The 22,299-nt window shown below is 43.5% G+C and overlaps 1 protein-coding gene across 3 annotated transcripts in view; it reads left to right on the top strand.

Moving 5' to 3' along the window:
* Window positions 1-22,299, top strand: part of SMYD2 (SET and MYND domain containing 2) — a 58,045-nt gene that overhangs the window by 20,475 nt on the left and 15,271 nt on the right. For 2 of the 3 annotated variants that reach the window (XM_003930357.4, XM_010340947.3), the window contains exons 2-5: window positions 4,480-4,543; window positions 14,562-14,672; window positions 17,906-17,966; window positions 18,660-18,784. In XM_003930357.4, the coding sequence (XP_003930406.1) occupies window positions 4,480-4,543; window positions 14,562-14,672; window positions 17,906-17,966; window positions 18,660-18,784 (361 nt within the window). The remainder of the gene's footprint in view (window positions 1-4,479; window positions 4,544-14,561; window positions 14,673-17,905; window positions 17,967-18,659; window positions 18,785-22,299) is intronic. The other variant, XM_010340946.3, reaches the window with a different exon arrangement.

Consider the following 22,299-nt stretch of genomic DNA (forward strand, 5'->3'; position numbering starts at 1 on the left):
GACAACTATTAATGCTAACATTTTCTTGTGAGAAATATCTTACAAAAGAACTACTGAGAATCGTGTTTTTGTTTTAAATTTTTGTAAGTCTCTTTAATGTCTGGATTTATAGAAAACAACCAGAGTCTCAAATATGCTTCTGAATTCAGTCTGTCATGTTACGTTTTAGTTGGAGTATGTAGCAAAAATAAAGCTTCACATAGATATGTAATGGGCAAGAGAACGGTATTTCGATGGCCTTCTCAGTTAAATATGGATGTTGTTATTTGATTAATCACTAAGCTTTGATAATTGATGTGGTCTTAAAAGTTGTGAAGTGCAATCAGAAGCCATATTATGAACCTTTATGTACTCACTGACATAAAATCCATTGCTTTACTGTACACTTGCAATGACTTTTTTGCCATGCATAATTTTTAAAACAGTGTCATTGGCCATTTGGAAAATATTAGTTCCCTAGATTATACAGATCTCCTGAAAGTTGACTCATTTCATCAAACCACATTAAAAAAAAAAAATCATAATACCTAATATCACCACTAGTCTCATCAGACAAGTCTTCAGTATTGAGAAGCTGTCAAGCTCAGGATGGCAGATCTGTGTTTTCCAAAATTCTAATTTTTCCTTGAAAACTCAGATTTTATCATTGGCAACAAGTATTGTTTTCCTGGAAGTGTCAGGCTCGCTTCATTCATTTCAGTAATATATCTGCCAAGTGCTCAAGTCTGAATAACCACAGTTTATCTAAAGCTGTTCTTGCAAGTAAGAAAAAACAGGTGGGGCGGGGCAGGAATTTTTCCGAGAAGAAAGTGGCTAGTTCAGTTTACAACACCAGGGATCACAGCAGTGCTCTTCCATGAGATAGCCATTGCCCTTCAGTATGAAGCAGAAATACTTTTTGCATTCTTCCCACTTCACTATACAATGCCAAAAAGATACGTACTTAAAAATCAAGATTTAGTAAATTTAATATTCATTAGTGCATCATCAGGGACATTCATGAGACTGGCTTTCTCCCTCTTACTGCCAGTGTGGCAGTAAAGGATACAGTGTTCATGCCATGTGCGATGGCTCACACCTGTAATCCCAGCACTTTGGGTAGCTGAGGCAGGTGCATCACCTGAGGTTGGGAGTTCGAGACCATCCTGGTCAACATGGTGAAACCCTGTCTCTATTAATAAAAAAATTAGCTGGGCGTCATCACACACGCCTGTAATCCCGAGCTACTCAGGAGGCTGAGGGAGGAGAATTGCTTAAACCTAGGAGGCAGAGGTTGCAGTGATCCAAGATTGTGCCATTGCACTTCAGCCTGGGTGACAGAGCCAGACTCATCTCAAAAAAAAAAAAAAAAAAAAAAAAAAGAATACAGTATTTCCTGGGCTTTGATTTATGCTCAGGCATCTGAAGGTTTAGGCACCTTTATGCCTTACACCTTCTGCATTACAAATGTTAAGACAGTGAAGAAAAAAAGCAAATAAAATGAATTCTGTCTCTCACCAGCTCCCTGAAAGAGTCTCCAGGACCCCAGCAGTCTGCAGACCTCTTTGAGAAGCACTGAGATAGATAGTAGAAATGACATATCCTATTGCCAACACTGAAAAGTTAGCCTTTTCTTCCTGCTCTTTATTGTTTATGGCCGTGGACTTGGTGACCAGCTGGTTCAAATGAAGGCCAGCTTTTGGGAGAGGTGTTATTTTGATGAAATCTCACTTAGAGTTCTTTCTTAGTTCCCTAGAGCCTAGTGCCTACTTTCTCCTGGGATTTTACGTGGAGGCTGAAAACAAGTATTGGTTTCAGGCTAATTTTACTACTGGTTTCTGTGCAAGAAAAACGTGCATTAATCCTTGCCGTGTGTGTGTGTGTGTGTGTGTGTGTGCACATGTGTATATGTGTGTGTTGTGGAGCTAATATCTTTTTAACTATGATAATTTCCTAATCTTTTACATTACAGGGTCTTAATGGTGGTATCAGAGGCTCTTTGGTAGTACTGCATATGGACTTTTAGGTGGCCCCTGAGCCCTTTAATTTTTTTTTTTTTTAAATACGAAGTTTTGCTGTTGTTGCCCAAGTTGGAGTGCAATGGCATGATCTTGGCTCACTGCAACCTTCGCCTCTGAGGTTCAAGCCATTCTCCTGCCTCAGCCTCCCAAGTAGCTGGGATTACAGGCGTGTGCCACCACGCCTGGCTAATTTTTTGGTATTTTTAGTAGAGATGGGGTTTCACCATGTTGGCCAAGCTGGTGTCAAACTCCTGACCTCAGGTGATCCACGTGCCCACCACTGCCAATGTGCTGAGATTACAGGCGTGAGCCACCGCGCTTGGCCGCCCTTTAATTTTTTTGTTGTGGTTCAGCATTTAACATCTCAGCAAAGCCCGTGAAATTTTATAGACTTTTTTTTTGTTTCATTCAGGTTGGGGGAGAAGGTGGGTTATTAGAGAAAGTTAAAAGCTTCAACCAGATTCTCAGAGGTCAATAACCTGCCACCTATAAACACAAACGTTAAAGATGACTTTTCGGATGGATGTTTTTAAAGGGGAGCATCTCCCACCCGTTGTCTATTTCCTGGTTTGAAAGCTTCCTCCCTAGCTCTGCTGTCTTTGCTTTTCCTCCCCTGGGCATTTCTGCCCAGTCCACATCATCCAGCACTTGCTGACAAGTCACTTTACCGTGATTTTTTAGTGCGTTTCCCGAGAGAGCAAGGGTCTATGCATCTTATTTCTTTTATATTCCAAAATGCAAAGTCAGAGTTGACTCCCTTCAGATACACCCTGGGGGATAGGGGGAGTATTTTAGGCTAGAGAATGCATCAGCTAAATTAGCAGGTTCCTTTTTGAACTATTGAGATGTGCAAACTTGGAATATTTATTTATGCCTCAACCCCAAGATGTGTTTTTCTCCCACGTTCTTCAGTCTGCTTCTTGGAATCCAAGTGCTGTCAGGAAAGCTGCAAGGCAGTCTGTTTAGTTCCAACAGGAGAATTTTTGGAAAACTTCCTTGATTCTGTAGGAGGAGTGTGGTGACTACCACTTGCTGACGAGAAGCCGCGGAGGATTCTGCAGCGTGACAATATGTAGATCTGTATCCTGTGATGCCAGCCCCACCACGCACGCCCCTGTTCCCGTCAGCTCTGCTGGGCTGCAGAGGAGGTGGGACGAGCTGGTACAGGGTGGCTCTGCGGCAGTGCAGCCGCTTCATGGTGTCGGTGTCTCACAAGGCCAGTAGCTGGCTTCACCGTGGTGGGCAAGAGTTAGACAGCAGGTTTGACCGATTGCGCTCTGACTTAAACAATGCAATTGTTCCTGACTTCGGAAAAAAAGTAAAGAGTTTTGTAGTATGTGGCTTAATTCAGTGGCTTTTCAGCTTTTGAAACGCTTTGGTTCATCTCACACAATACATACTAGCACCGAACAGTTGGGAAGCAACAATGTCCCTGTCCTTTGTGGGAAGCAGGAAAATAAAATAACTGTGAATAAGTTGAATTGACCCCATTATGAAGAAGCAGAAGAATCGCTAAATAGTACACTGACAAAATGGGTGTGTGTAGCAATCAGATCCAATAATACTGTATTCAAGAGTCTGTCTTGGCGGGGGCATGGTGGCTCATGCCTATGATACCAGCACTTTGGGAGGCTGAGGTGGGTGCATGGCTTGAGCCCAGGAGTTGGGGATCAGTCTGGGCAACATGGTGGAACCCTCTCCCTACAAAAAATACAAAAATTATCCAGGCGTGGTGGCACACGCCTGTAGCCCCAGTTTCTTGGGAGTTGATGGGGGAGAATGGACTAACCCTGAGAAGTTGAGGCTATAGTGAGCCAGGATCAGGCCACTGCCTTCCAGCCTGGGTGACACAGTGAGACTCTTGTCTCAAAAAAAAAAAAAAAAGAATCTGTCTCCACTTGCTAGGTTGCACTTTTAAACTTAGTTTTCTGAACAACATTGAATAGTTCTAGCATACCAAATTCTATCTTTGCATTACTTGCAATTTCTAGATAATGAGAGTTGTCACTCACGTGGTATTTTCAGCAGAGTAGGTGCAGCCCAACACTCCATTTTCATGGGGTCAAACCTGCAACATGGTTTGTTTATGTCTGCGCCTCTTTAGCAGATGGGAAAATCAGGACATAAGCACCTTGACTTGCCCTGAACTACTGACCAGTAGTGCAGATGTCGTTCATGGCCTTGGCGTCTTTGGCCAGGTCATTCGTCCCTAAGAGCCACTGTCCCTCATCTCTTTGGACAGCACTCTTCATACTGGTGGGCTCAGTAAATGTGAGTGCATGCACTATTTGACTCACTCCTCAAGGGCTGAATCTGGTCAAACTCTCATTAAGGAACATGTGCCTTCTCGGTGGGAGAGTAAGGTAAGGTGAACCTTGGCTCTGCTTTCCAACCAGGTGGCTTTTGCTATTGCATGATCAAATGTGCAGCTTCACGTTTCTGTGCCTCTTGCCACTACAGTGCCCTTTCTGTTTTTAAGGAAAGAAGGATTGTCCAAATGTGGAAGATGCAAGCAGGCATTTTACTGCAATGTGGAGTGTCAGGTAGGTGCTGGGCCAGCTGGCAGGGAGGGCCTAATTTCCTCTGAAGTCCTCCTCTTCTTTGTCATGGCATTCCTCAGCGCCCTCCTGTAGTCAGAGCTGGAAAGCGTAGGATGTGGCTGGATATCCTTGGGAGTGTGCTGACCCTGACCTCACAGGCAGCCAGTGATCGGCAGTAACAGTTCAAGGCTGCATGAAGGACCAAAATCCAGTTGCAGGAGGAGACCATGTTAGATACAGGCAGGTGTGCTAGCAAGTTTGAGAGTTTGCCCCAAGGACTGCACAACAGATGGAAAATGGAGAGATGACAAATAAACAATGTTAAAATGCTGAGTGTGGTGGCTCACGCCTGTAATCCTAGCACTTTGGAAGGCCGAGATGGGCAGATCACAAGGTTAGGAGTTCGAGACCAGCCTGACCAATATGGTGAAACCCTGTCTCTACTAAAAGTACAAAAAAAGTTAGCTGGGCTTGGTGGCTTGCACCTGTATCCAAGCTACTCAGGAGGTTTAGGCAGGAGAATCACTTGAACCTGCGAGGCGGAGGTTGCAGTGAGCTGAGATTGTACTCCAGCCTCCAGTCTGGGCGACAGAGCGAGACTCCATCTCAAAAAAAAAAAAATAAAAAGCTATCTTTTAAGTTTTTAAATTTTTTATTGTTGTATTTTTATAAATCCTTCCATAGCAGGCTACATCTTACCCTGTGGCTGTTTGAATCCAACCTGCTTGCAGCTAGACTCCGGTGGTGAGCCCCTGTTCCAGCCTCTGCATAGCCAGAGGGGGGCTTTTCTGAACTCTGTAACTGGGGCCAGTACCTCAGGAGCAGCCAGGGCTGAGGGGTTTAGGATGAATGACTCTCAAATGAATCCTGAAATGTAGACATGGGAAGGTTAATGAGGAGGATGTTGGAGGAATTCTTGGTAGACTCTGTGAGGGCCTAAGAGTGATACTTCCCAAACTGTTGTAGTAAACACTTGTTCTACAAAATGTTTGTAGGTGTTCCACAGAAAATGCATTTCATGTTCAAACAACTTAGGGAAACGTGGTCTCTTTACTTTAGAACCTGTTGTAGTCTTGAATTTGCTAGTATGGCATTGTGAATTTCTAAGCCGCCTTCTTCATCTCCCTGTACCTCCCCCTGGCATTTATTTTTAAAGGGAACCTATTAATATACCTTGGGAAATGCTGATGCTGTTAAAGTGTGGCTCTACGGGACAGGGAAGATTTTCTCCGTATCCGCATCTCTTTTTGTTGTGCCTCCCATACCTTGTGTCATCCTTCTCCCTCCCCACCCTGCAGCCCCATCCCTGGTCCACTTTGGATTACCCACTATTTCATTTTTTTTCTTTCTCACCTCCCTGTACTGTTGGCCTCTGAAAGGCCTCAAAGAGCATTATTTAGCAGTGGGAGAGATTGCTAAGCCCACGTGTCTCAGCTGACTGTAGCACTCCAGGGACAGCAGTCCCTCCCCAGAATGAAGCACAGGCTGAGACCTTGGCTTGGGAAACTCAGACTCTGCCTTGGCTCTGAAGACCATACACACAGTCCCCTTCCCTGTGTTTCCCACAGCAGGCTCCCGGAGGCTGTCGGCCTGTGTGGCAGTGAGAATATAAATGGAGCTTGTAGTTGAGTTTTCGGGGAGGGTGCCTTCTTTTGAAGAGGAAAGATCATACTTTGCTCCTACCCATTGTAGATAGAGTAGTGCAATGGCATTGTAGAGATCAGCGGGCCCTGCAACATACACGGTTTGATTCTAGGCCTCCCAGATGAGTTCGCTGTTTCTATATGTAAGTTAAACACTTCTAGAAAAATTAACTCATTCCATTCTGGTTCTGTAGCGAAGTAAGCATAGGGAGTCACATGTAGTTCAGATCAAATAGCACGGAGTGGCAGGAGGCCATGGTCCCAGGAGCAGGTCCTGGCTCTGCTGCTTACTAGCCCTATGAAATTGCCAAGTTACAAAACATCTCTGAGGCTCAGTTTCTTTAAATCTGAACTGAGGACATTGGTGACCTCCTTGGTGAGTTAGGGAGTTAAGGACCACGTGATGTAATAGATATTAAAGTTTTCTATAAGCTGTAACCCTATATACAGGTGTGAGGAGTTTGTATAAATAATCATATTACCGTCCACCAGAAAATTGAATTTGTGTAATTCAGGCTAGACTAAAGCTTAGCTTTATGCAAAGAAATAAACAGCATCGTTTTGATTTAAGGGGCTTGGTTTTTCAGCCTGAGAGAATGGCTGGATTCTAAGAACCTGAGGGTGCTGATGGTATACATTGTGTAAATAATGCTTATTACAGAATGAGTCTTAACTCCTCTAAGTAGCTGTGAACAGTGTATTAATAGGTACCATCAGAGTGTGTGGCATGTGGAATTAGGTCCGAGTCTGTCTCCTGAGCATGCTGCTGAACTGTCTTCTGTGAGGCCTTATGAGGTGGCAGTATTTTCATGAATCTTCATGGCCCAGGTTGGGATTTGAGATGCCCTTTATGGTTTTCCCTGCCCCAGGACCTAGAATCCCAGACTCCTAGAGACCTCATTTGTAAGCATACAGTAAGGGGGTGTCCTCCCTTGAGGGAGGCTCACATTAACCAGTATCCCAACCTGTATGTACCACAATGCCAGTTGATTACTTTACAACAAGAAGTTGAACAGTCTAGACATCCTGCCCTTGAAGGCAAAACCATACAGGCGGTCACTTTGTAATGAGACCGTTACCTGGGGAGCAAGGAACCCCAGGAATGGAGTAAACAGTTAGGGGATTCTACTGTTTCAAGGCTGCAGGCCAAGAGAGTCTGCTGTGTCCAGGCTCATGATGGAGTTTCCCCTGCTGCTCACTCAGTTTCCAGGCAGGGGCATCCTGAACACTGAGGATTACTTCTGCAATTCTGCTTTCCTACACTTCTGTTAAGTAACTGGTGACCAAAGTGCCCTCCTAGGAGGTGAGCGGTACCAGAGCTCCTGAAACCTCTTGTTTCTAGAGGTGGCAGGCTGGATCTGACCTGTAAGTTTCCTTTTTGTTTCATCTGTCTCTCATTGCTGAAGGAACAGACTAATGACCATTAAGGTTTTTCATCCTTTAGTACCAAAGAACTAAATAAGTGTGGGCAGTGTATTATAAAGAGAGAGAGCGGGCATAAAGGTTTAATAAAAGTAAGTGCCTAGAAATAAAGGGTAGTACAAGGGCTTCGTAAAGGAAATCATTAGGGAGGAATCTGGGGCATTTGCTCCAGATAAAAATGTGTTCAGGGTTTGGCTTAAGGGAGTGCTTGCATGGGATCAAAGTAAAGGCTCTGCTTAAAGGATAAAACGTGGCACAAAACAAGAGCAGCGATGAGGAAGGTAATTGATTCTCCACCTATGAAAGCATGGCCCTCAGCTGCTAGTAATTAACTGGTCCTTCCTCAAAGGTAGACCCTGCCCCCCTGGAGTCATCAGGTGGTCAGTGCCACACAGCAGTGGTGGAGTTGGGATGGAGGTTATCGAGTTCAACATGTCAATAGATAAGAAAGCAGAGTCCCAAGTGGTTGGGTGACCGAAGATCACCCAAGATCAAGCAGCAGCAGAACGGAGATGAGACTTTACCCATTACTTGGGGAGGGCTTTCACCCCTTTACAATAATGTGCTCGGGAGAAGTGAGGGCCCTCTAGGAAAGGAGGTGCTGTGGGAATGTCAGAAAGTGAAGTGGCCTTCAGTGGATGTGAAAGGGAAGAGCTGCGTCCATTGTTACCTTGGCCAGAAACCTCTCCAAGAGTGCTAAAGGCTCTCATTGCTTCCTGGGAGTTTCCTCTTTATACCGAGTAAGGCTTCTTAGGGGATCCTGGCCATGATGTATATTCTCTCCAAGTCCTCTTCTGTCTTCAGTGCTTTAGGATTTTGCTTTATTTGATACAATTTGGTTCTATCTTGTCCCACTGCTTCCTTCTTAGTTCACATGACTCAGTGTGATGGTGCCAGAGGAAAGATTTTAATTGCTAATGCATGAAAGGGTAATGTGAGGAAGTATAAAAGAAACAAATTCCTTTTTAGTTGGGTGTGTTATTTTGTAACCTGTGTGTTTTAATGAACTGTATTTATTTTTCTAAATATGTCTGAGAAGCAAAGTATATTATTCATTCACCCAAAAATTATACTAGGATATTTTCAAGAGAAGAGTTTTAGAAACTTATCGTATAGAACAGGCATCCCCAAACTTTTTACACAGGGGGCCAGTTCACTGTCCCTCAGACCGTTGGAGAGTCGCCACATACTGTGCTCCTCTCACTGACCACCAATGAAAGAGGTGCCCTTTCCTGACGTGTGGTGGGGGGCCGGATAAATGGCTTCAGGGGGCCGCATGCGGCCTGCGGGCCGTAGTTTGGGGACACCTGGTATAGAATAATCATTGTGCAGTAGATCATTCTAGGGTACATTTATTAACTGTAATGAACATAAAGAAGAAAACCTTTGTGTTTTGGAGCTGAGGGGGTTATGTGTAAGCTTTGGAAGTAGGAAGGGATTTTTTTAAAGTGGGTATGAGGAGCATGTGAGAAAATAGTAGGCCTTTGTCATTGACTAGAAAATAACTGAAGTATTGAAAATGTCTAATAAATGTGGTTCTTATGGGTGATTAATGTAATGGGGCCAGAATCATAGGTTCAATCTTGGTTCGGTTCACTCCTGTCAGCCATAGGAAGCATTTTAAATTCGGGCCATCTTTTTCTTCTAAATATTTAACATCACCAGTAGGAAGAAAATGCGTGCGAATGAGTTTGTGTCATTACTTACTTTGAATACTATAAGAACAAAGCATATGTCTAGTGATGGTAGTTAAGCTGCATGGGCCATCTTTGTATAAGCTGGTCAAGTTCCACCTGATTGCTTTTCCACTCTTCTTCTTAAGGATCATGCTAGTGGAAAGCAGAAATCCTGTACCTTTTTCTCCTGTTCCACATTTTAAGAAATCACATGTGAATGTGTACAAGTAGACTGTGTTTGTTGTTAGAACAATAGAAACACCATATGCTAGAGGCAGAAAAAGGGGTCTCCATATCCAGGAAGGCAACGTATTTGCTCAGCAGAAAACTGGATGCCATAATAATCACTCTTTTCTTCCAGTGCTTGAAATGCTAGTGCACCATGAGACAATTTTGCAACTCTTTATGCATCTTTAAGCATTTTTGACTATGCACAGAAGTGAAATTCATGCACAGTAGTTATTATCTTTGTTGAAAATGAATTGGCTAAGTGCAGTGACTCACACTTGTAATCCCAGCACTTTGGGAGGCTGAGGCAGGAGGATCACAAGGTCAGGAGTTCAAGGCCATCCTGGCCAACATGGTGAAACCCCGTCTCTACTAAAAATACAAAAATTAGCTGGGTATGGTGATGCATGCCTGTAATCCCAGCTACTGGGGAGGCTAAGGCAGGAGAATCGCTTGAACCAGGGAGTCGGAGGTTACAGTGAGCCCAGATCATGCCATTGCACTCCAGCCTGGCAACAGCGAGAGTCTGTCTTAAAAAAAAAAAGAAAGAAAGAAAATGAATTAAAAGTTTTAAAAGAGGACCATCAGTATGAAAAATTTTGTATCTCACCTTTTTTATAGATTTGATTAAGTTACACAATCTTTGCTCATTATGGGAAAATCAGGAAGTAGAGACAAAAAGCAGAACAAGTATTCATAATCTTATCACCTGAGAGAAAACCACTAGTAACATGTACTTTGGTCTATATCTTTCTGAATCCCTTCTGTACCTGTGTATGTATTTTAATTTATTTTATTTTATTGGAAAATGAGATCCTAGTTTACAGAAAATTTTATAAAGATTGCAATCGCCGGGCACGGTGGCTCAAGCCTGTAATCCCAGCACTTTGGGAGGCCGAGGCGGGTGGATCACAAGGTCGAGAGATCGAGACCAACCTGGTCAACATGGTGAAACCCCGTCTCTACTAAAAATACAAAAAATTAGCTGGGCATGGTGGCGCGTGCCTATAATCCCAGCTACTCAGGAGGCTGAGGCAGGAGAATTGCCTGAACCCAGGAGGCGGAGGTTGCGGTGAGCCGAGATCACGCCATTGCACTCCAGCCTGGGTAACAAGAGCGAAACTCCGTCTCAAAAAAAAAAAAAAAAAAAAAAAAAAAAAAAAAAAAATTGCAATCAGGGCAGGAGCACTAACTTGAATTTTGAAGAATAATAGTAGGAAAGGTTTTAGAAAATTTGGTTATGTTTTAAAAAGCATAAAGAGTTACAAAATCACTCTGTATGCAACAGTACTGCCAGTATTCAAAAATAATTTATAACATTCATTCCTATTCATCAGGTTAGCCTAAATTTTTTTCAAATTTGTTCAGTCTGGTTGCTTATAATTTCTTACGGACAAAATTAGGGTAGTTGCCTCTGTCAGGTTCTCTAAAATATGTGGACCATCTCTATGGTAGAAGAGAATGTATCAAAATATGCTTAAAACCTGCCATTTCTACTAGATCCTATCACAACTTCCTTTTTAAAGAATTAAAGCTGTGCAGTGTCATTGTGGTATATCTCTGCCATTCCTCCCTTAATCCAACTTCAAAAAAGAAAGGGAAACATTACTATGGTAAATTTTCCTTGATGAAACTTTAACCTGATTCTGCATTTTCTTGGATTTATCCAGCTACGTGATTTAAATGCCGTGAGTGGGACTGTGTCTAATTGTAGGTGCTCTTACTTTTACCCTGGTTCTGACATGGTCATAAACTGCTTGAAGTCAAAGACTTCATCTCCCATCCCTGTCTGTAGGGTCAGTTGTAGAACTTGTTGAATGAATGAATGAACAATTACCAGTGTTTCAGAGTGCAGCATGTGCCAGGCACTGTTCTGAGTGCTTCTTGTGGATCCACTGATGAGATCCTTTGTGTTTGTATGAAAGCTTGATTATCCCTATTTGGCCCCCATTTGTTGGTCATCTTCAAGCTTCATATCTGATTATCACTGTTGGAAGGTGTAAACTCATAGACTCAGAATACTGGACTTGCTAAGTAACTTAGGGATCATGTTATTTACAGCCAAGGAGACAGGCGCAAAGGGATTAAGAGACTTGCATAGTCCCGCAGCTGCTTCGCTGCAGAGTGGGGATAAAAAAATGCAGGATCCGTGAGTCCCAGGTCAGTAGCCCTCCTGCTTCACAGCACTCTGCTTTCCTCCCAGAGCGTTCCTTATAGTTTCCCTTCCTTTTGAGGACATTTATATCAATAAATATCACCATTTTGTAATATTTATGATAACATTAATTTTAAATCAATTACATTGATAAATTGATTAATAAATAATAAATAAATCATATTAACAAATGTTCCTATTTAACTTCCCAGGAATTCATTGTAGTTGCTAAACACCAAAGCACCACTTTCAGTTCAGAAAACAGTAGCTTACAGACCCATTAGGGACAGAGATTATGTCTTAAATTGGTGTTTTCTTGGAGTTCCTGGAGTCATAGTGGGCGTTTGTCTATAGTTGTTAATGATCCATCTGTCCCCAGCTGGTGGGTCCCCATTTCCCCTCATGTATCCTGAGGGTCGGTCATCTCTGTCTTTTCCTCTTTGCTCTGTAGCTGAGGAGGAAGCTGATTAGTCTGCAGTGAGCCAGCCCCACCTGTTTCTACCTCTTGGCCTCATCACCATGCTTTCATTTTCGGCTCTGGCTAAAAACAGATCCTCTTCTCCCTTGTGAATATCTTGTCATTTCTTTCCCTCCCTGCTCTTAGTTATATTCGGCGTGGCGTTATTTAACTCTGCAGAACATCTTGGCCCAGAACTTGAGCTAAGGGGCTGTAACACATACTGCATTAAATCATTAAGTGACATTATGTGCTTCCTTCTTCAGGGATCAGGGTGGAGGGAAGCAGGTAGGGAGACATCTTCATTCCTTCAACAACTATATTGAGTGCCTAGTAAATGCCAGGCACTGTTGTCAGTTCTGGGGTTACAGCTATGAACAAAATAGTTTCTTTATTTTACTGGAGAGAAACAGATACTAAACCAAACAGCTAATAAATATGTAATATGCTCAGATGGTGAGAAATACCAAGAAGCAGCAGAAAGCAAGGAAAGGGAGAGTGATGGGGAAGTGCTGTTCCAGGTGATTGTGGCAAGTATCTTGAGAAGGAGACATTCCAGCAGCAGCGCTGGAGAGGAGGGAGGGAGGGAGCCACATGGATATGCAGGGGAGGAGAGCGCTAGCCACAAAGCAGAGCAAGTGCAAAGGGCCTCGAGGCAGGTGCATGGCTCCAGGAGCAGCCAGGATGTTGCTGTGGCCAAGTACAGTGAGGCAGGCGAGGGTGCAGTGGGAGATGACGGGCTGGGAGTGGTGCAGGGGAGCTCCCATCACAGGTGGCCTCCTAGGTCACCTTTAGCACTTAGCCTTTTGTCTGGATGAGAAGCCATTATGTTCTGAGCTGAGGACTGGCCTGATCTGAGTTGCGTCCACAGGATCCCTTAGGCTGCTCTCCGGAGCCTGGTCCATGGGGGCAAGGACAGAAGGGGGCATCCAGTTAGAAGGCAGTGGTGGGGCAGTAGACTTGATAGATGTTGGGGCTGCAGCTGGGTAGAAAGATTGGGGAGCTGAGGAGTGATCAGATTCGAGGAAGAGACAGGATTTGCCAGAGCTGACTGAATATGGAGTGTGAGTGAGGGAGCAGCATCAGGGATGACTCTAGCTTTCTGGCCTGAGCATTTATTTTTATTTTTGAGACAGAGTCTTGTACTGTTGCCCAGGCTGGAGTGCAGTGGCTCAGTCTCAGCGCACTGCAACGTCTGCCTCCTGGATTCCAGTGATTCTCCTGCCTCAGCCTCCCAAGTAGCTGGGACTACAGGCACACACCACCACACCTAGCTAATTTTTGTATTCTTAGTAGAGACAGGGTTTCACCGTGTTGGCCAGGATGGTCTCGATCTCTTGACCTCAGGTGATCTGCCCACCTCAGCCTCCCTAGCCTGAGCATTTATGGCCATTTTCTGAGCTAGGGAAGGCCAAGGACAGAGCAGGACAGTACCCTATTGCATCATGAAAGAGACAGTGTCTGAGGGCTCCCGTTAGTATACAACATGCTCTGATATTTCCCATCTAAAAAAAAAAAAAAATCCTCTGCAACTCTTCACTACTCTAAGCCATGTCTCCTTTCATTCTCTCTTGAATCTGCTCCTAGTTGTTTCTTACCCATCATCCCACCAAACCTGGTTTTTATGAAAATCAGCAAACCTCCATGACTCCAAATCAATTCTCCGTCATCTCACACTAAGCCCATCTCCAGCCCTGGCAGCATCATTTACTCCCCAGTCCTAAAAGAACTTTCCTCCCTCGGCCTCCAAAACACCATGGTGTCCTTCTCTCAGTGCCTTTTCCATCTCAAGGGATGGTGCCTCCACCCTTCAGTAGCAAGTACATATCCTTCATCCCTCTACCTAGGGCAGGAAAGCTTCGGGGCGTGTGATAGAAAGAATCTTTATTTTTATCCAGTGAATCTTTGGGAAGTCCTAAATATTCCTAAATATTTCCAATGGTTGCCCTTGACGCAACTCTCATTTGTGCTTTTTAAAAAATCACCTGTAAAAGGGACTCATTGCTGTGTAAGTCAGCTCTCCATTATTTGCCCTCACGCGAAAACAAAGCCAGAGTGGACCTGTGAGGCAGGAGAGCCAAATCAATGGCTGACACCCAAACCCCTCCCCCTGCAATTTGACAGCTTGCACAGATGATGGAAAGGTGCATGTGTTGTTTGGACTAATGAGGGGCTGCAGAAAGCCATGAGGAGCTTGATGAAAAATCACAGCAGATCTTTTCATCCCAACAACCTTGACCAGGCCCGAGTCAAGGTCATACAATCCTGTCTGCCTTAAAGGATGCTTTTATCACTAGCTTTTGTGAGCATCCTCGTGTTTTCCAAAAGGAAACGTATTTTACCTGACCTTAACTAGGGGGACTCATTGCATCCTCTCCTCTCACACTTTATTCCAGTGTATGTGCTGTTTTTTTTTAATAATGTTTTTCAATCTTCCCAGAAAGAAGATTGGCCCATGCACAAGCTGGAATGTTCTCCCATGGTTGTTTTTGGGGAAAACTGGAATCCCTCAGAGACTGTAAGACTCACAGCAAGGATTCTGGCCAAACAGGTGAGGAAATGGGATAATGTTCAAAGGGCATTTTATTTTATTTTTCTTTAAAGGTCAGAAAGATGAGTAACTGACCTGTGGTAACCATCTCTCGTTAAACACCCTTAGACTCCATCTCCTATCATATCCACGTGGACAAGGATAGGGAAAAATACTACCCTGTCCATAGGGAGGAAACCAGGTATAATCTGGTTTGTTGTGTGCCTGTGAAATTAGGATGTTGCTTACCCTAGACCAGGAGCATAGCCACAGCTCTGAAGTTCTGAGCTTTTTTCGTGACAGGCTTATGTAGAAAAACATGACATGAAAAAGCTGACCCCAAATAATTAGCTTCCTAGGGAACCAGATTGGTCTGAGCAGCTTTCAGATTTTCCCCTCTTTCCTTTCTGACTTGAAAAGTGTACTCTGTTCCCCTATCCTGTGCAGTATTCTGCTCTTCCATAGCCCCTTACTTTCTTGCCAGTGCATAAGCAGGCAATGAATTGGATGGAACAGCCATGACTACGACCATGTGCAAAGAAGAGAAAGAGTGTGTAGAAATAGAGGCAAGGGGAGGGGACGAGAGTTGAAAACAAAGTGAAGAAGGAAAGAAAGAGGTGCCCTTGATGGAAACAGATGATAGTCATCAGTGGTTTTCTCCAAAAATGATGCCAACACTGGCTATTCCGTGGTGGGCAGCCCTATGCACACTTACCTTCAAAGACCAAAGAAGCTGAGAGACAGAAGAAAGAAGCCGACAAATTGTTTCTTAGAAACATTTACTAGGATTTACAAACTGAAGCCATGCCTATGTCTTGGGCGGCAGCAAGACAAGATGGTGGATCCCAGTGCCGTTACCCACCAGACCCAGGGCTTATAGGAAGGGCAGGGATGCTTTGTGAATCTGCCTGAGAGCAAGATTTATGCTCAAGATTGTTTTGACCTAAGGCAGGATTTAAGGTAGCTGTAGATAAAGTAGAAATCTTAGAGGCATTCCCAGAACAGGCGTTAACCGGGAATCAACATGGTACATCAACATCCAAGATGAAATTGTTTTAGCCACCACACTGACTGTTCTCCCCTGGTCTGGTCATTTCTTGCTGATTGCATGATAATTGACACCCAACCTTAGAAGGCCTAAACGAAAAAGAGGACAGGAAAATGCTGTGGGGCTTTTCCTTGTGACCCCCTGAAATAGGCAGCGTGGAGCGTAGAAGTCCTATGTCCAGGCTGTGGAGGTCTTGCTCCTCAGTGCTGTCAGGGAAGTCGGTAGCAGGGCCTCTGGACTATAAATCTTTTAAAGCTGAAATTTGGCTGGGCACAGTGGCTCATAACCATAATCTTAGCACTTTGAAGCCAAGGCAGAAGGATTATTTGAATCCAGGAGTTGGAGACCAGCCTTGACAACAAAGTGAGACCCAGTCTCTATAATAAATTTTAAAAACTAAAAAAACTACCCAGGTGTGGTGCTACACACCGGTGGTCCCAGCTACTCCACACCGGTGGTCCCAGCTACTCCACACCGGTGGTCCCAGCTACTCCACACCGGTGGTCCCAGCTCCTCTGGAGGCTGAGGCAGGAGAGTCGCTTGAACCTGGAACTCGTCGGAACTCAAGGCTGCAGTGAGCTGTAATTATGCCACTGCACTCCAGCCTGAAGAGCAGAGTAAATGAGACCCTGTGACTAAAAATAAAAAGCTGACATTTCATTTTCTTCTTCCATATACCTTCCAGGCCTCCTCTACCCTTAGAAAAACTATTTTTTAATCTAGGGCCAATGTGATGGAAATGATTAGCATGTATCTGTTCCCATGCCAAGTTAGGGTCCTGGACTGTGTAAACAGAAGTAGAACATTTCCAAACTCTGAGGTCATCTTTCCACTGTGTTCAGCTTAGGTCGAGGGCTTGCTGAAACGCTACCTCGCTAGCCGAGAGTAACCAAAGCCATTCATGGGTTGCCTGTAGAGTGAGACCAAAACATTGGAATTCTTTTCCTTGCAGGAGGTTAACTTCCGGATCCTTAATAACAGTTGTCTGTAAATTGGTGCAGAGTATTTGGGCTGAATGAGTCAGAGGGAATAGGCTGACCGGGTGAGGTGTCAGAGTCAGTGTCCATCAGATGGGATCTCTGCGCTTCTTGGGAGGATTGGGTGGCCAGTCTGGTGGTTTATTATTTTGTTCCCCTGAATCAATTGATGATATTTATAGTGATGTGTTAAGAATTCAGAAGAGGCTGGTAGACTTTCCTGAATGAAAAGCTTTCCCAAGCGAGATGACTTATAAATCTTATAAAAATGCATCCCATGAATGGAAGATTTCTGCTCTGAAAAAGAACTCTTGAAATATATTGGCACCAGGAGGGTAGTCTGAATGCAAAGATGAGTTTATACAAGCTTCATTCAACTTTTATTATAATTACTACTACTACTAATAGTGTATTAAATGAAAGTTACCTGACTACCTTTTCATCTCTATAGGACTTGATGATTAAAAAAACAGACCATTTGTATTCTAGTAGCTTGCAAAGGATTAGGGGAGACAGGCTACCAAACTACCAAGGGGAGGCTTAACATGTTAACTAGGGAGGTGAGTGTGCCCTGCTAGACCACCTGTATCCCCAAATTGAATAGCCAGATTACAAAGACACGGCCTTGGGCCAGCTCCTGAGCTCTGCCTTTGAACTCTTGTCAACACCAAGTTTATTCATGTTCTCAAAGCCTAGCAGGTTTACTATTGTTAGCTCCTCTTGGGGTGTCTAGAATAAAGCCAGCAACACGTTTAAAGTGAATCTGGGCTCACAGATACAACCAAAAGTGTTCTTTTTGAAACACAGAATTTGAGATCATTTTAGCCTATGCTTAAAGAAAGTGTAAAATGGATGGGGGTTTGATTTTGTTCCTTTTTAGAAGGAGAAATAATAAATAGGATGGTTTGTCTGTAGACCCAGTCCTTTTAAGTAAGGACCCTAAAAAGTTGTTTTCCGGCCCTGTTCTCTCCCATCACAGGCATTGCCGAGCCTACTGTGTGCGTGCATAGTATTATCAGGGTGTCAGGTACACGGTGGACATTTAAAAAGCGTTCAGAGGAGGCTTTGGATCTGGTTGTTGGAGAGCCCTGGTGGTGGACTCCTTGGGTATCTCGCTTTACTTCTTAAGAATTGCTACTTTTTCTTTATGTTGATGTAAAACTGAAAGTGCCACTTTCTACACTCGTTTAAAAAAAATCTATCTGTGTGATTTCTTCCCCAATTGCTAGAAAATCCACCCAGAGAGAACACCTTCAGAAAGATTGTTAGCTGTGAAGGAGTTTGAATCACGTAAGTCTTCCTGTGATCAGCTGCGCGGTTCTTTTCCCCACAAATTTAACACGGCTTAGGAAGGATTGAAGCGAGGACGGGCTAACTTGTGCTCAGAGGAGTAGTGATTTCTTTAGTTATTAGTTTGCATTTTGACTTGTGTGCTGTTTTGAAAAACACTTTTTACTTTTTTCTTCTGAGTTGACAGTATTATTAGGGAATAGTTAAGGGAGGTAGGAGCTCCCAAGATGAATTATGCTGCCTCCTGCTCACCTTCTTGGCATGCTGAATGCTTTTGGATCTTTGCTGAATTGCAGTCCTGTAAATAGCTGATGTTCTTACTGAAAGCCATGAAATCTGGGGCTTGTCTAGTTGTTTGACCATAGCCCAGATTCCGGGGCCAATTGCGGGGCCCTGGAGTAGGCTGAGGCTGGTTCTGAGTCATTGCTACTCCTCCCTGACCTCATTGCTAGCAGTTAAAATCCCACGTCCTGAGCAACTTCTAGTCATCAGAGGAAGAGAAGAAATGGCTTGCTTTCTTTCCCTAGGGTTTGTCAGTTAGACCAAGTGATGGGGAAGAATGTTCTCTGGGGGTTCAACATGTTAGTTTTGGGGTTTCCCCCCACTTTCCTCTATATCGTTTACAGCAAAAATAGGATGTAGCTAGAAATCCTGAGTTTTCTACTGGGTGAGTAATGGATTGTTTATCCACAGATCTGGATAAGTTAGACAATGAGAAGAAGGATTTGATTCAGAGTGATATTGCTGCTCTCCATCACTTTTACTCCAAGCATCTTGAATTCCCAGACAACGATAGCCTCGTAGTACTCTTTGCACAGGTAAGGATGCCGGCAGCAGGTAACACTCAGTCTGGCCTTTCCCTCTCCAAGGCTGTCTCCCCAGCACGCACTCAGTAAAGATGAATGCAAATAGAACGGTGGCATCTTCCTGACAACTAGGCTCTGAGCCAATTGGACCCTGTGTTGCCATAGCCTTGCTCGGTGACCTTGAGCAGATCAAGGTCCTCTCTGCTGGCCCTCATTGATGGGTGGAGTGTAGGAAATTCGCCTCTGCTTCTGCCTCACAAAGAGTTCATGAAAACAAAGGAGTTGTCAGTGCCCTGGTACTCTGGCATACTTTAAGCTCTTTGCAAAGAAAAGGCCATTTGAAGTTCCTACATTAAATTTTACTTTTACTCTCTTAAACCTTCTGTTCTATCTGTAGTGTTTTTTCACTCTAACTGAGGCTGCACTGATAGAGCAGAGGCATAGACAGGGGGGCCCTTTCTGATGGCCGGAGGAAGGGCAGTCACCGCTGAGAGGTGCCCAAGTGGGTCTAGGTATCGGCAGTCTTTCCTGATGGTGGCTAAGAAAGCCTGTTTAGAGAAGCCTGGGTTTACCAAAATCAGACCTAACGAAAACTTAGAGAGTCCTCTAAGCAAAAATAATTTGAAAGTGATTAAAGCTTTCGAAACTAGGCCACTGGCAAGGTGAAGGCTTGGGCATTGTTAGGACGAGAGAAGAAAGGGTACAGCAGTCATGCCCCGGGAACACTCAGCCTTCCTGTAATCGTGAGGGTGGCTCTTCCAGGCCTGACTTACTAGATTGGATTTCTCTCTTTCTTATGCCCTTGCGATTTCCTCTACAAACTGGGAATCTAGTTGAAAATGACCTTCCCAGATAGGGAAACACTGGAATTCTGCTCCGTGGGAGCAAGAAGCTACATCAGTCTCCAGATGTGTGAAAGAGATGAAGTGGATGCTTCCATGGTTTTGTCTTAGAATAGAGAATAAGCACTACACAATGTACCCTTTGGCCAGTAACTCTATTTGCAGGAATCTGTCCTAAGGATATAATCAGAAATCACTGGGCAGAGATTTTACATACAAATTGTTTATTGTAGGATTCTTTTAAAAGCCAAAGGCAGAAAGGAAAGAAGGAAGGAAGGGAGGAAGGGAGGGAGAAAGGGAAAGAGGAAAAGGAAATATTAGAAGTGGCCAGTAGTGGGAGTTTGGTTAAATAAATTATGGCATCTCCCTGTGATGGAAGGTTACATAACTTTTATAAGTTAAGTTTCAAAGGCTGTCTAAACATTTGGGAAAATGCTGATGACATAACATTAAGTATCAAAGCAGTGTAACCAAAGAGTATAATATGAAAACACACATACATAACTTAAAGAAAGATTAAATGGAAGTTCACAGTTGCCTTCTGAGTTGTGGAAAATTTTAGACTTTTTACTGGATGAATTTCTGGATTTTCTATAGTGAGCACGTATAACTTACAAAAAGCATACTAAGACATATTAAGAAAGAGAAAAGGCAAAAAGCACACACTTTAGAAATTACACACATAAAGAAGTGGCCAGACACCGTGGTATGTGTCAGTAATCCCAGCTACTCAGGAGGCGGAGGCAGGAGAATCACTTGAACCCAAGGGTTTGAGGCTGCAGTGAGCTGTGATTGCACCACTGCACTTCAGCCTCGGCAACAGAGTGAGACCTTGTCTATAAAGGGAAAAAAAGTGAGTCGTTCATTACTTCTGCCTGCTTCAGCTTCCCCACACTGTGAACCACTATTAAGTTTATTGAGTTCCTTTATAAACTTTATGTTTATTTAGATCTATTTCAGTTATATGACTGTCCTAATCAGAAAAATATGCTATTCCTTGTAGGTGAAAAAGTGGCTTCAAGTTTTGAGTGTTAAGATAGAAGGAATAAAAGACCTTTCTCATTTTCATATTATCCTGAGTTTATACTATACTTTCCTAAGTGCCTTGAGACAGTAGATTTGGCTGACAATGGGAAGTGAGGAATCGAATTCTCTTACATTTTCTGAAAAACTAAATACATAATTTTTTTCTGGATTAAATGAGGTATGGGTATATGAGAAAGCAGAGAGATGAAAAAACATAAAGTATCTGCTCTTCTGGCTATGCAAAAAGATAGCTTTTCCTCTAACGCAGTGACGCATGCTGATAAAATTTCTCAATGTTGACACAGTAGAATACAGGACCATATTTTCATAACCAAAAATCAAGGCACTTGATCTCACAAGTAGAAGTATATTTGTGGTGAAAGTGACTGACTCTTTGAATTATGGACTGACTCAGAAAATTCAGGACATTCGTATACCTTAAAAAAATGAATATATACACATACATACACATACACATATACATACACATATATATATAAGTATAGAGAATTAATTCCGTTATAGACTTTATCAGATAAGTATACATTTTGAGATTATATGTGTTCACACAAATATACACACATACACTTTTTTCATATGTAAATTTGAAAGGGGGATATTTACCACCCCCAAAGAAAATTCTAAAGCAGAAATGCAAAGTGCTGCTGCAGCCACATGCCACCGGTCCGTCCTCTCAGCCAGCAGCTATATGTCTGCTGTTCCAGCCCCTGAGCCCTTTCCACCATCTGGTCCATGGGAGGCTGTTGTGGGTTACCTCAAGACCTGGCAGCGGCTGGCAGCAGAAGGTGACCGCACATCTTTGACAGCATCGAGGTGTGTTCTAATCACTGGGAACATATGCGTGATTGGGAAGTGTATTTTTGGTGTGCAGCCTACATCTAGTCTAAATGCTAATTATGAGAATAGCTTTAGCAAGGTTCTTACGCCTAATTTGAGTTCAGAAAAAGGACTATGGTCCCTGCATTTTTCTTAACATGCAAGTTCACTTTTCTTCCCTAGGGATATTTCAGAAGGGAGGGAAAGCTGGCAGGAAAATTGCTGTGTAAGGCTTAAACACCATCACGAAAGGAACAATAATGACTTTTAGGCTCATGGGAGCCTTAACTTATGAAGAAACACACGCATTCTTCCTCAGTAAGAGGAGCGGGGAGGGAATAAAGGGACTGATGGTCATAAAGTGACCGAGTCTGGAGAAATCTGGAGTCGTAGACTGGGATAATTGAGCTAGCTGCAGATGAGGGACTGAAAAGCAAAAGAAACAAGAATTCCACCTCCCAAAGTAGTCAGAAGCTGTCTGTCCTCGAGAATCCCATCTCCCGCAGTAGTCAGAAGCTGTCTGTCCCTAGGTCAGCTTTGAAAATTGTTGCAAATTTGCCTGATTCATTGTTTCATTCTGAAAACATTTGTAGCAGACTCTGCTGAGGCTGTTAGTATTCAGTCGCAGATGATACATAGATCATTTAGAACCCAGTATAATACAGGATACAGGTCATGTGCCAGTAATTTTGTTGAATGAATGAAAACTTTACTCTTTTTTTTTTTTAAAAAAAAGACTGAGTCTCCTCACTCTGTTGCCCAGACCAGAGTGCAGTGGCGCAATCTCGGCTCACTGCAACCTCCATCTCCTGGGTTCAAGCA

The sequence above is a fragment of the Saimiri boliviensis genome, chromosome 14 (genome assembly GCF_048565385.1).
Source record: "Saimiri boliviensis isolate mSaiBol1 chromosome 14, mSaiBol1.pri, whole genome shotgun sequence".
Lineage (NCBI taxonomy): Eukaryota > Metazoa > Chordata > Mammalia > Primates > Cebidae > Saimiri > Saimiri boliviensis.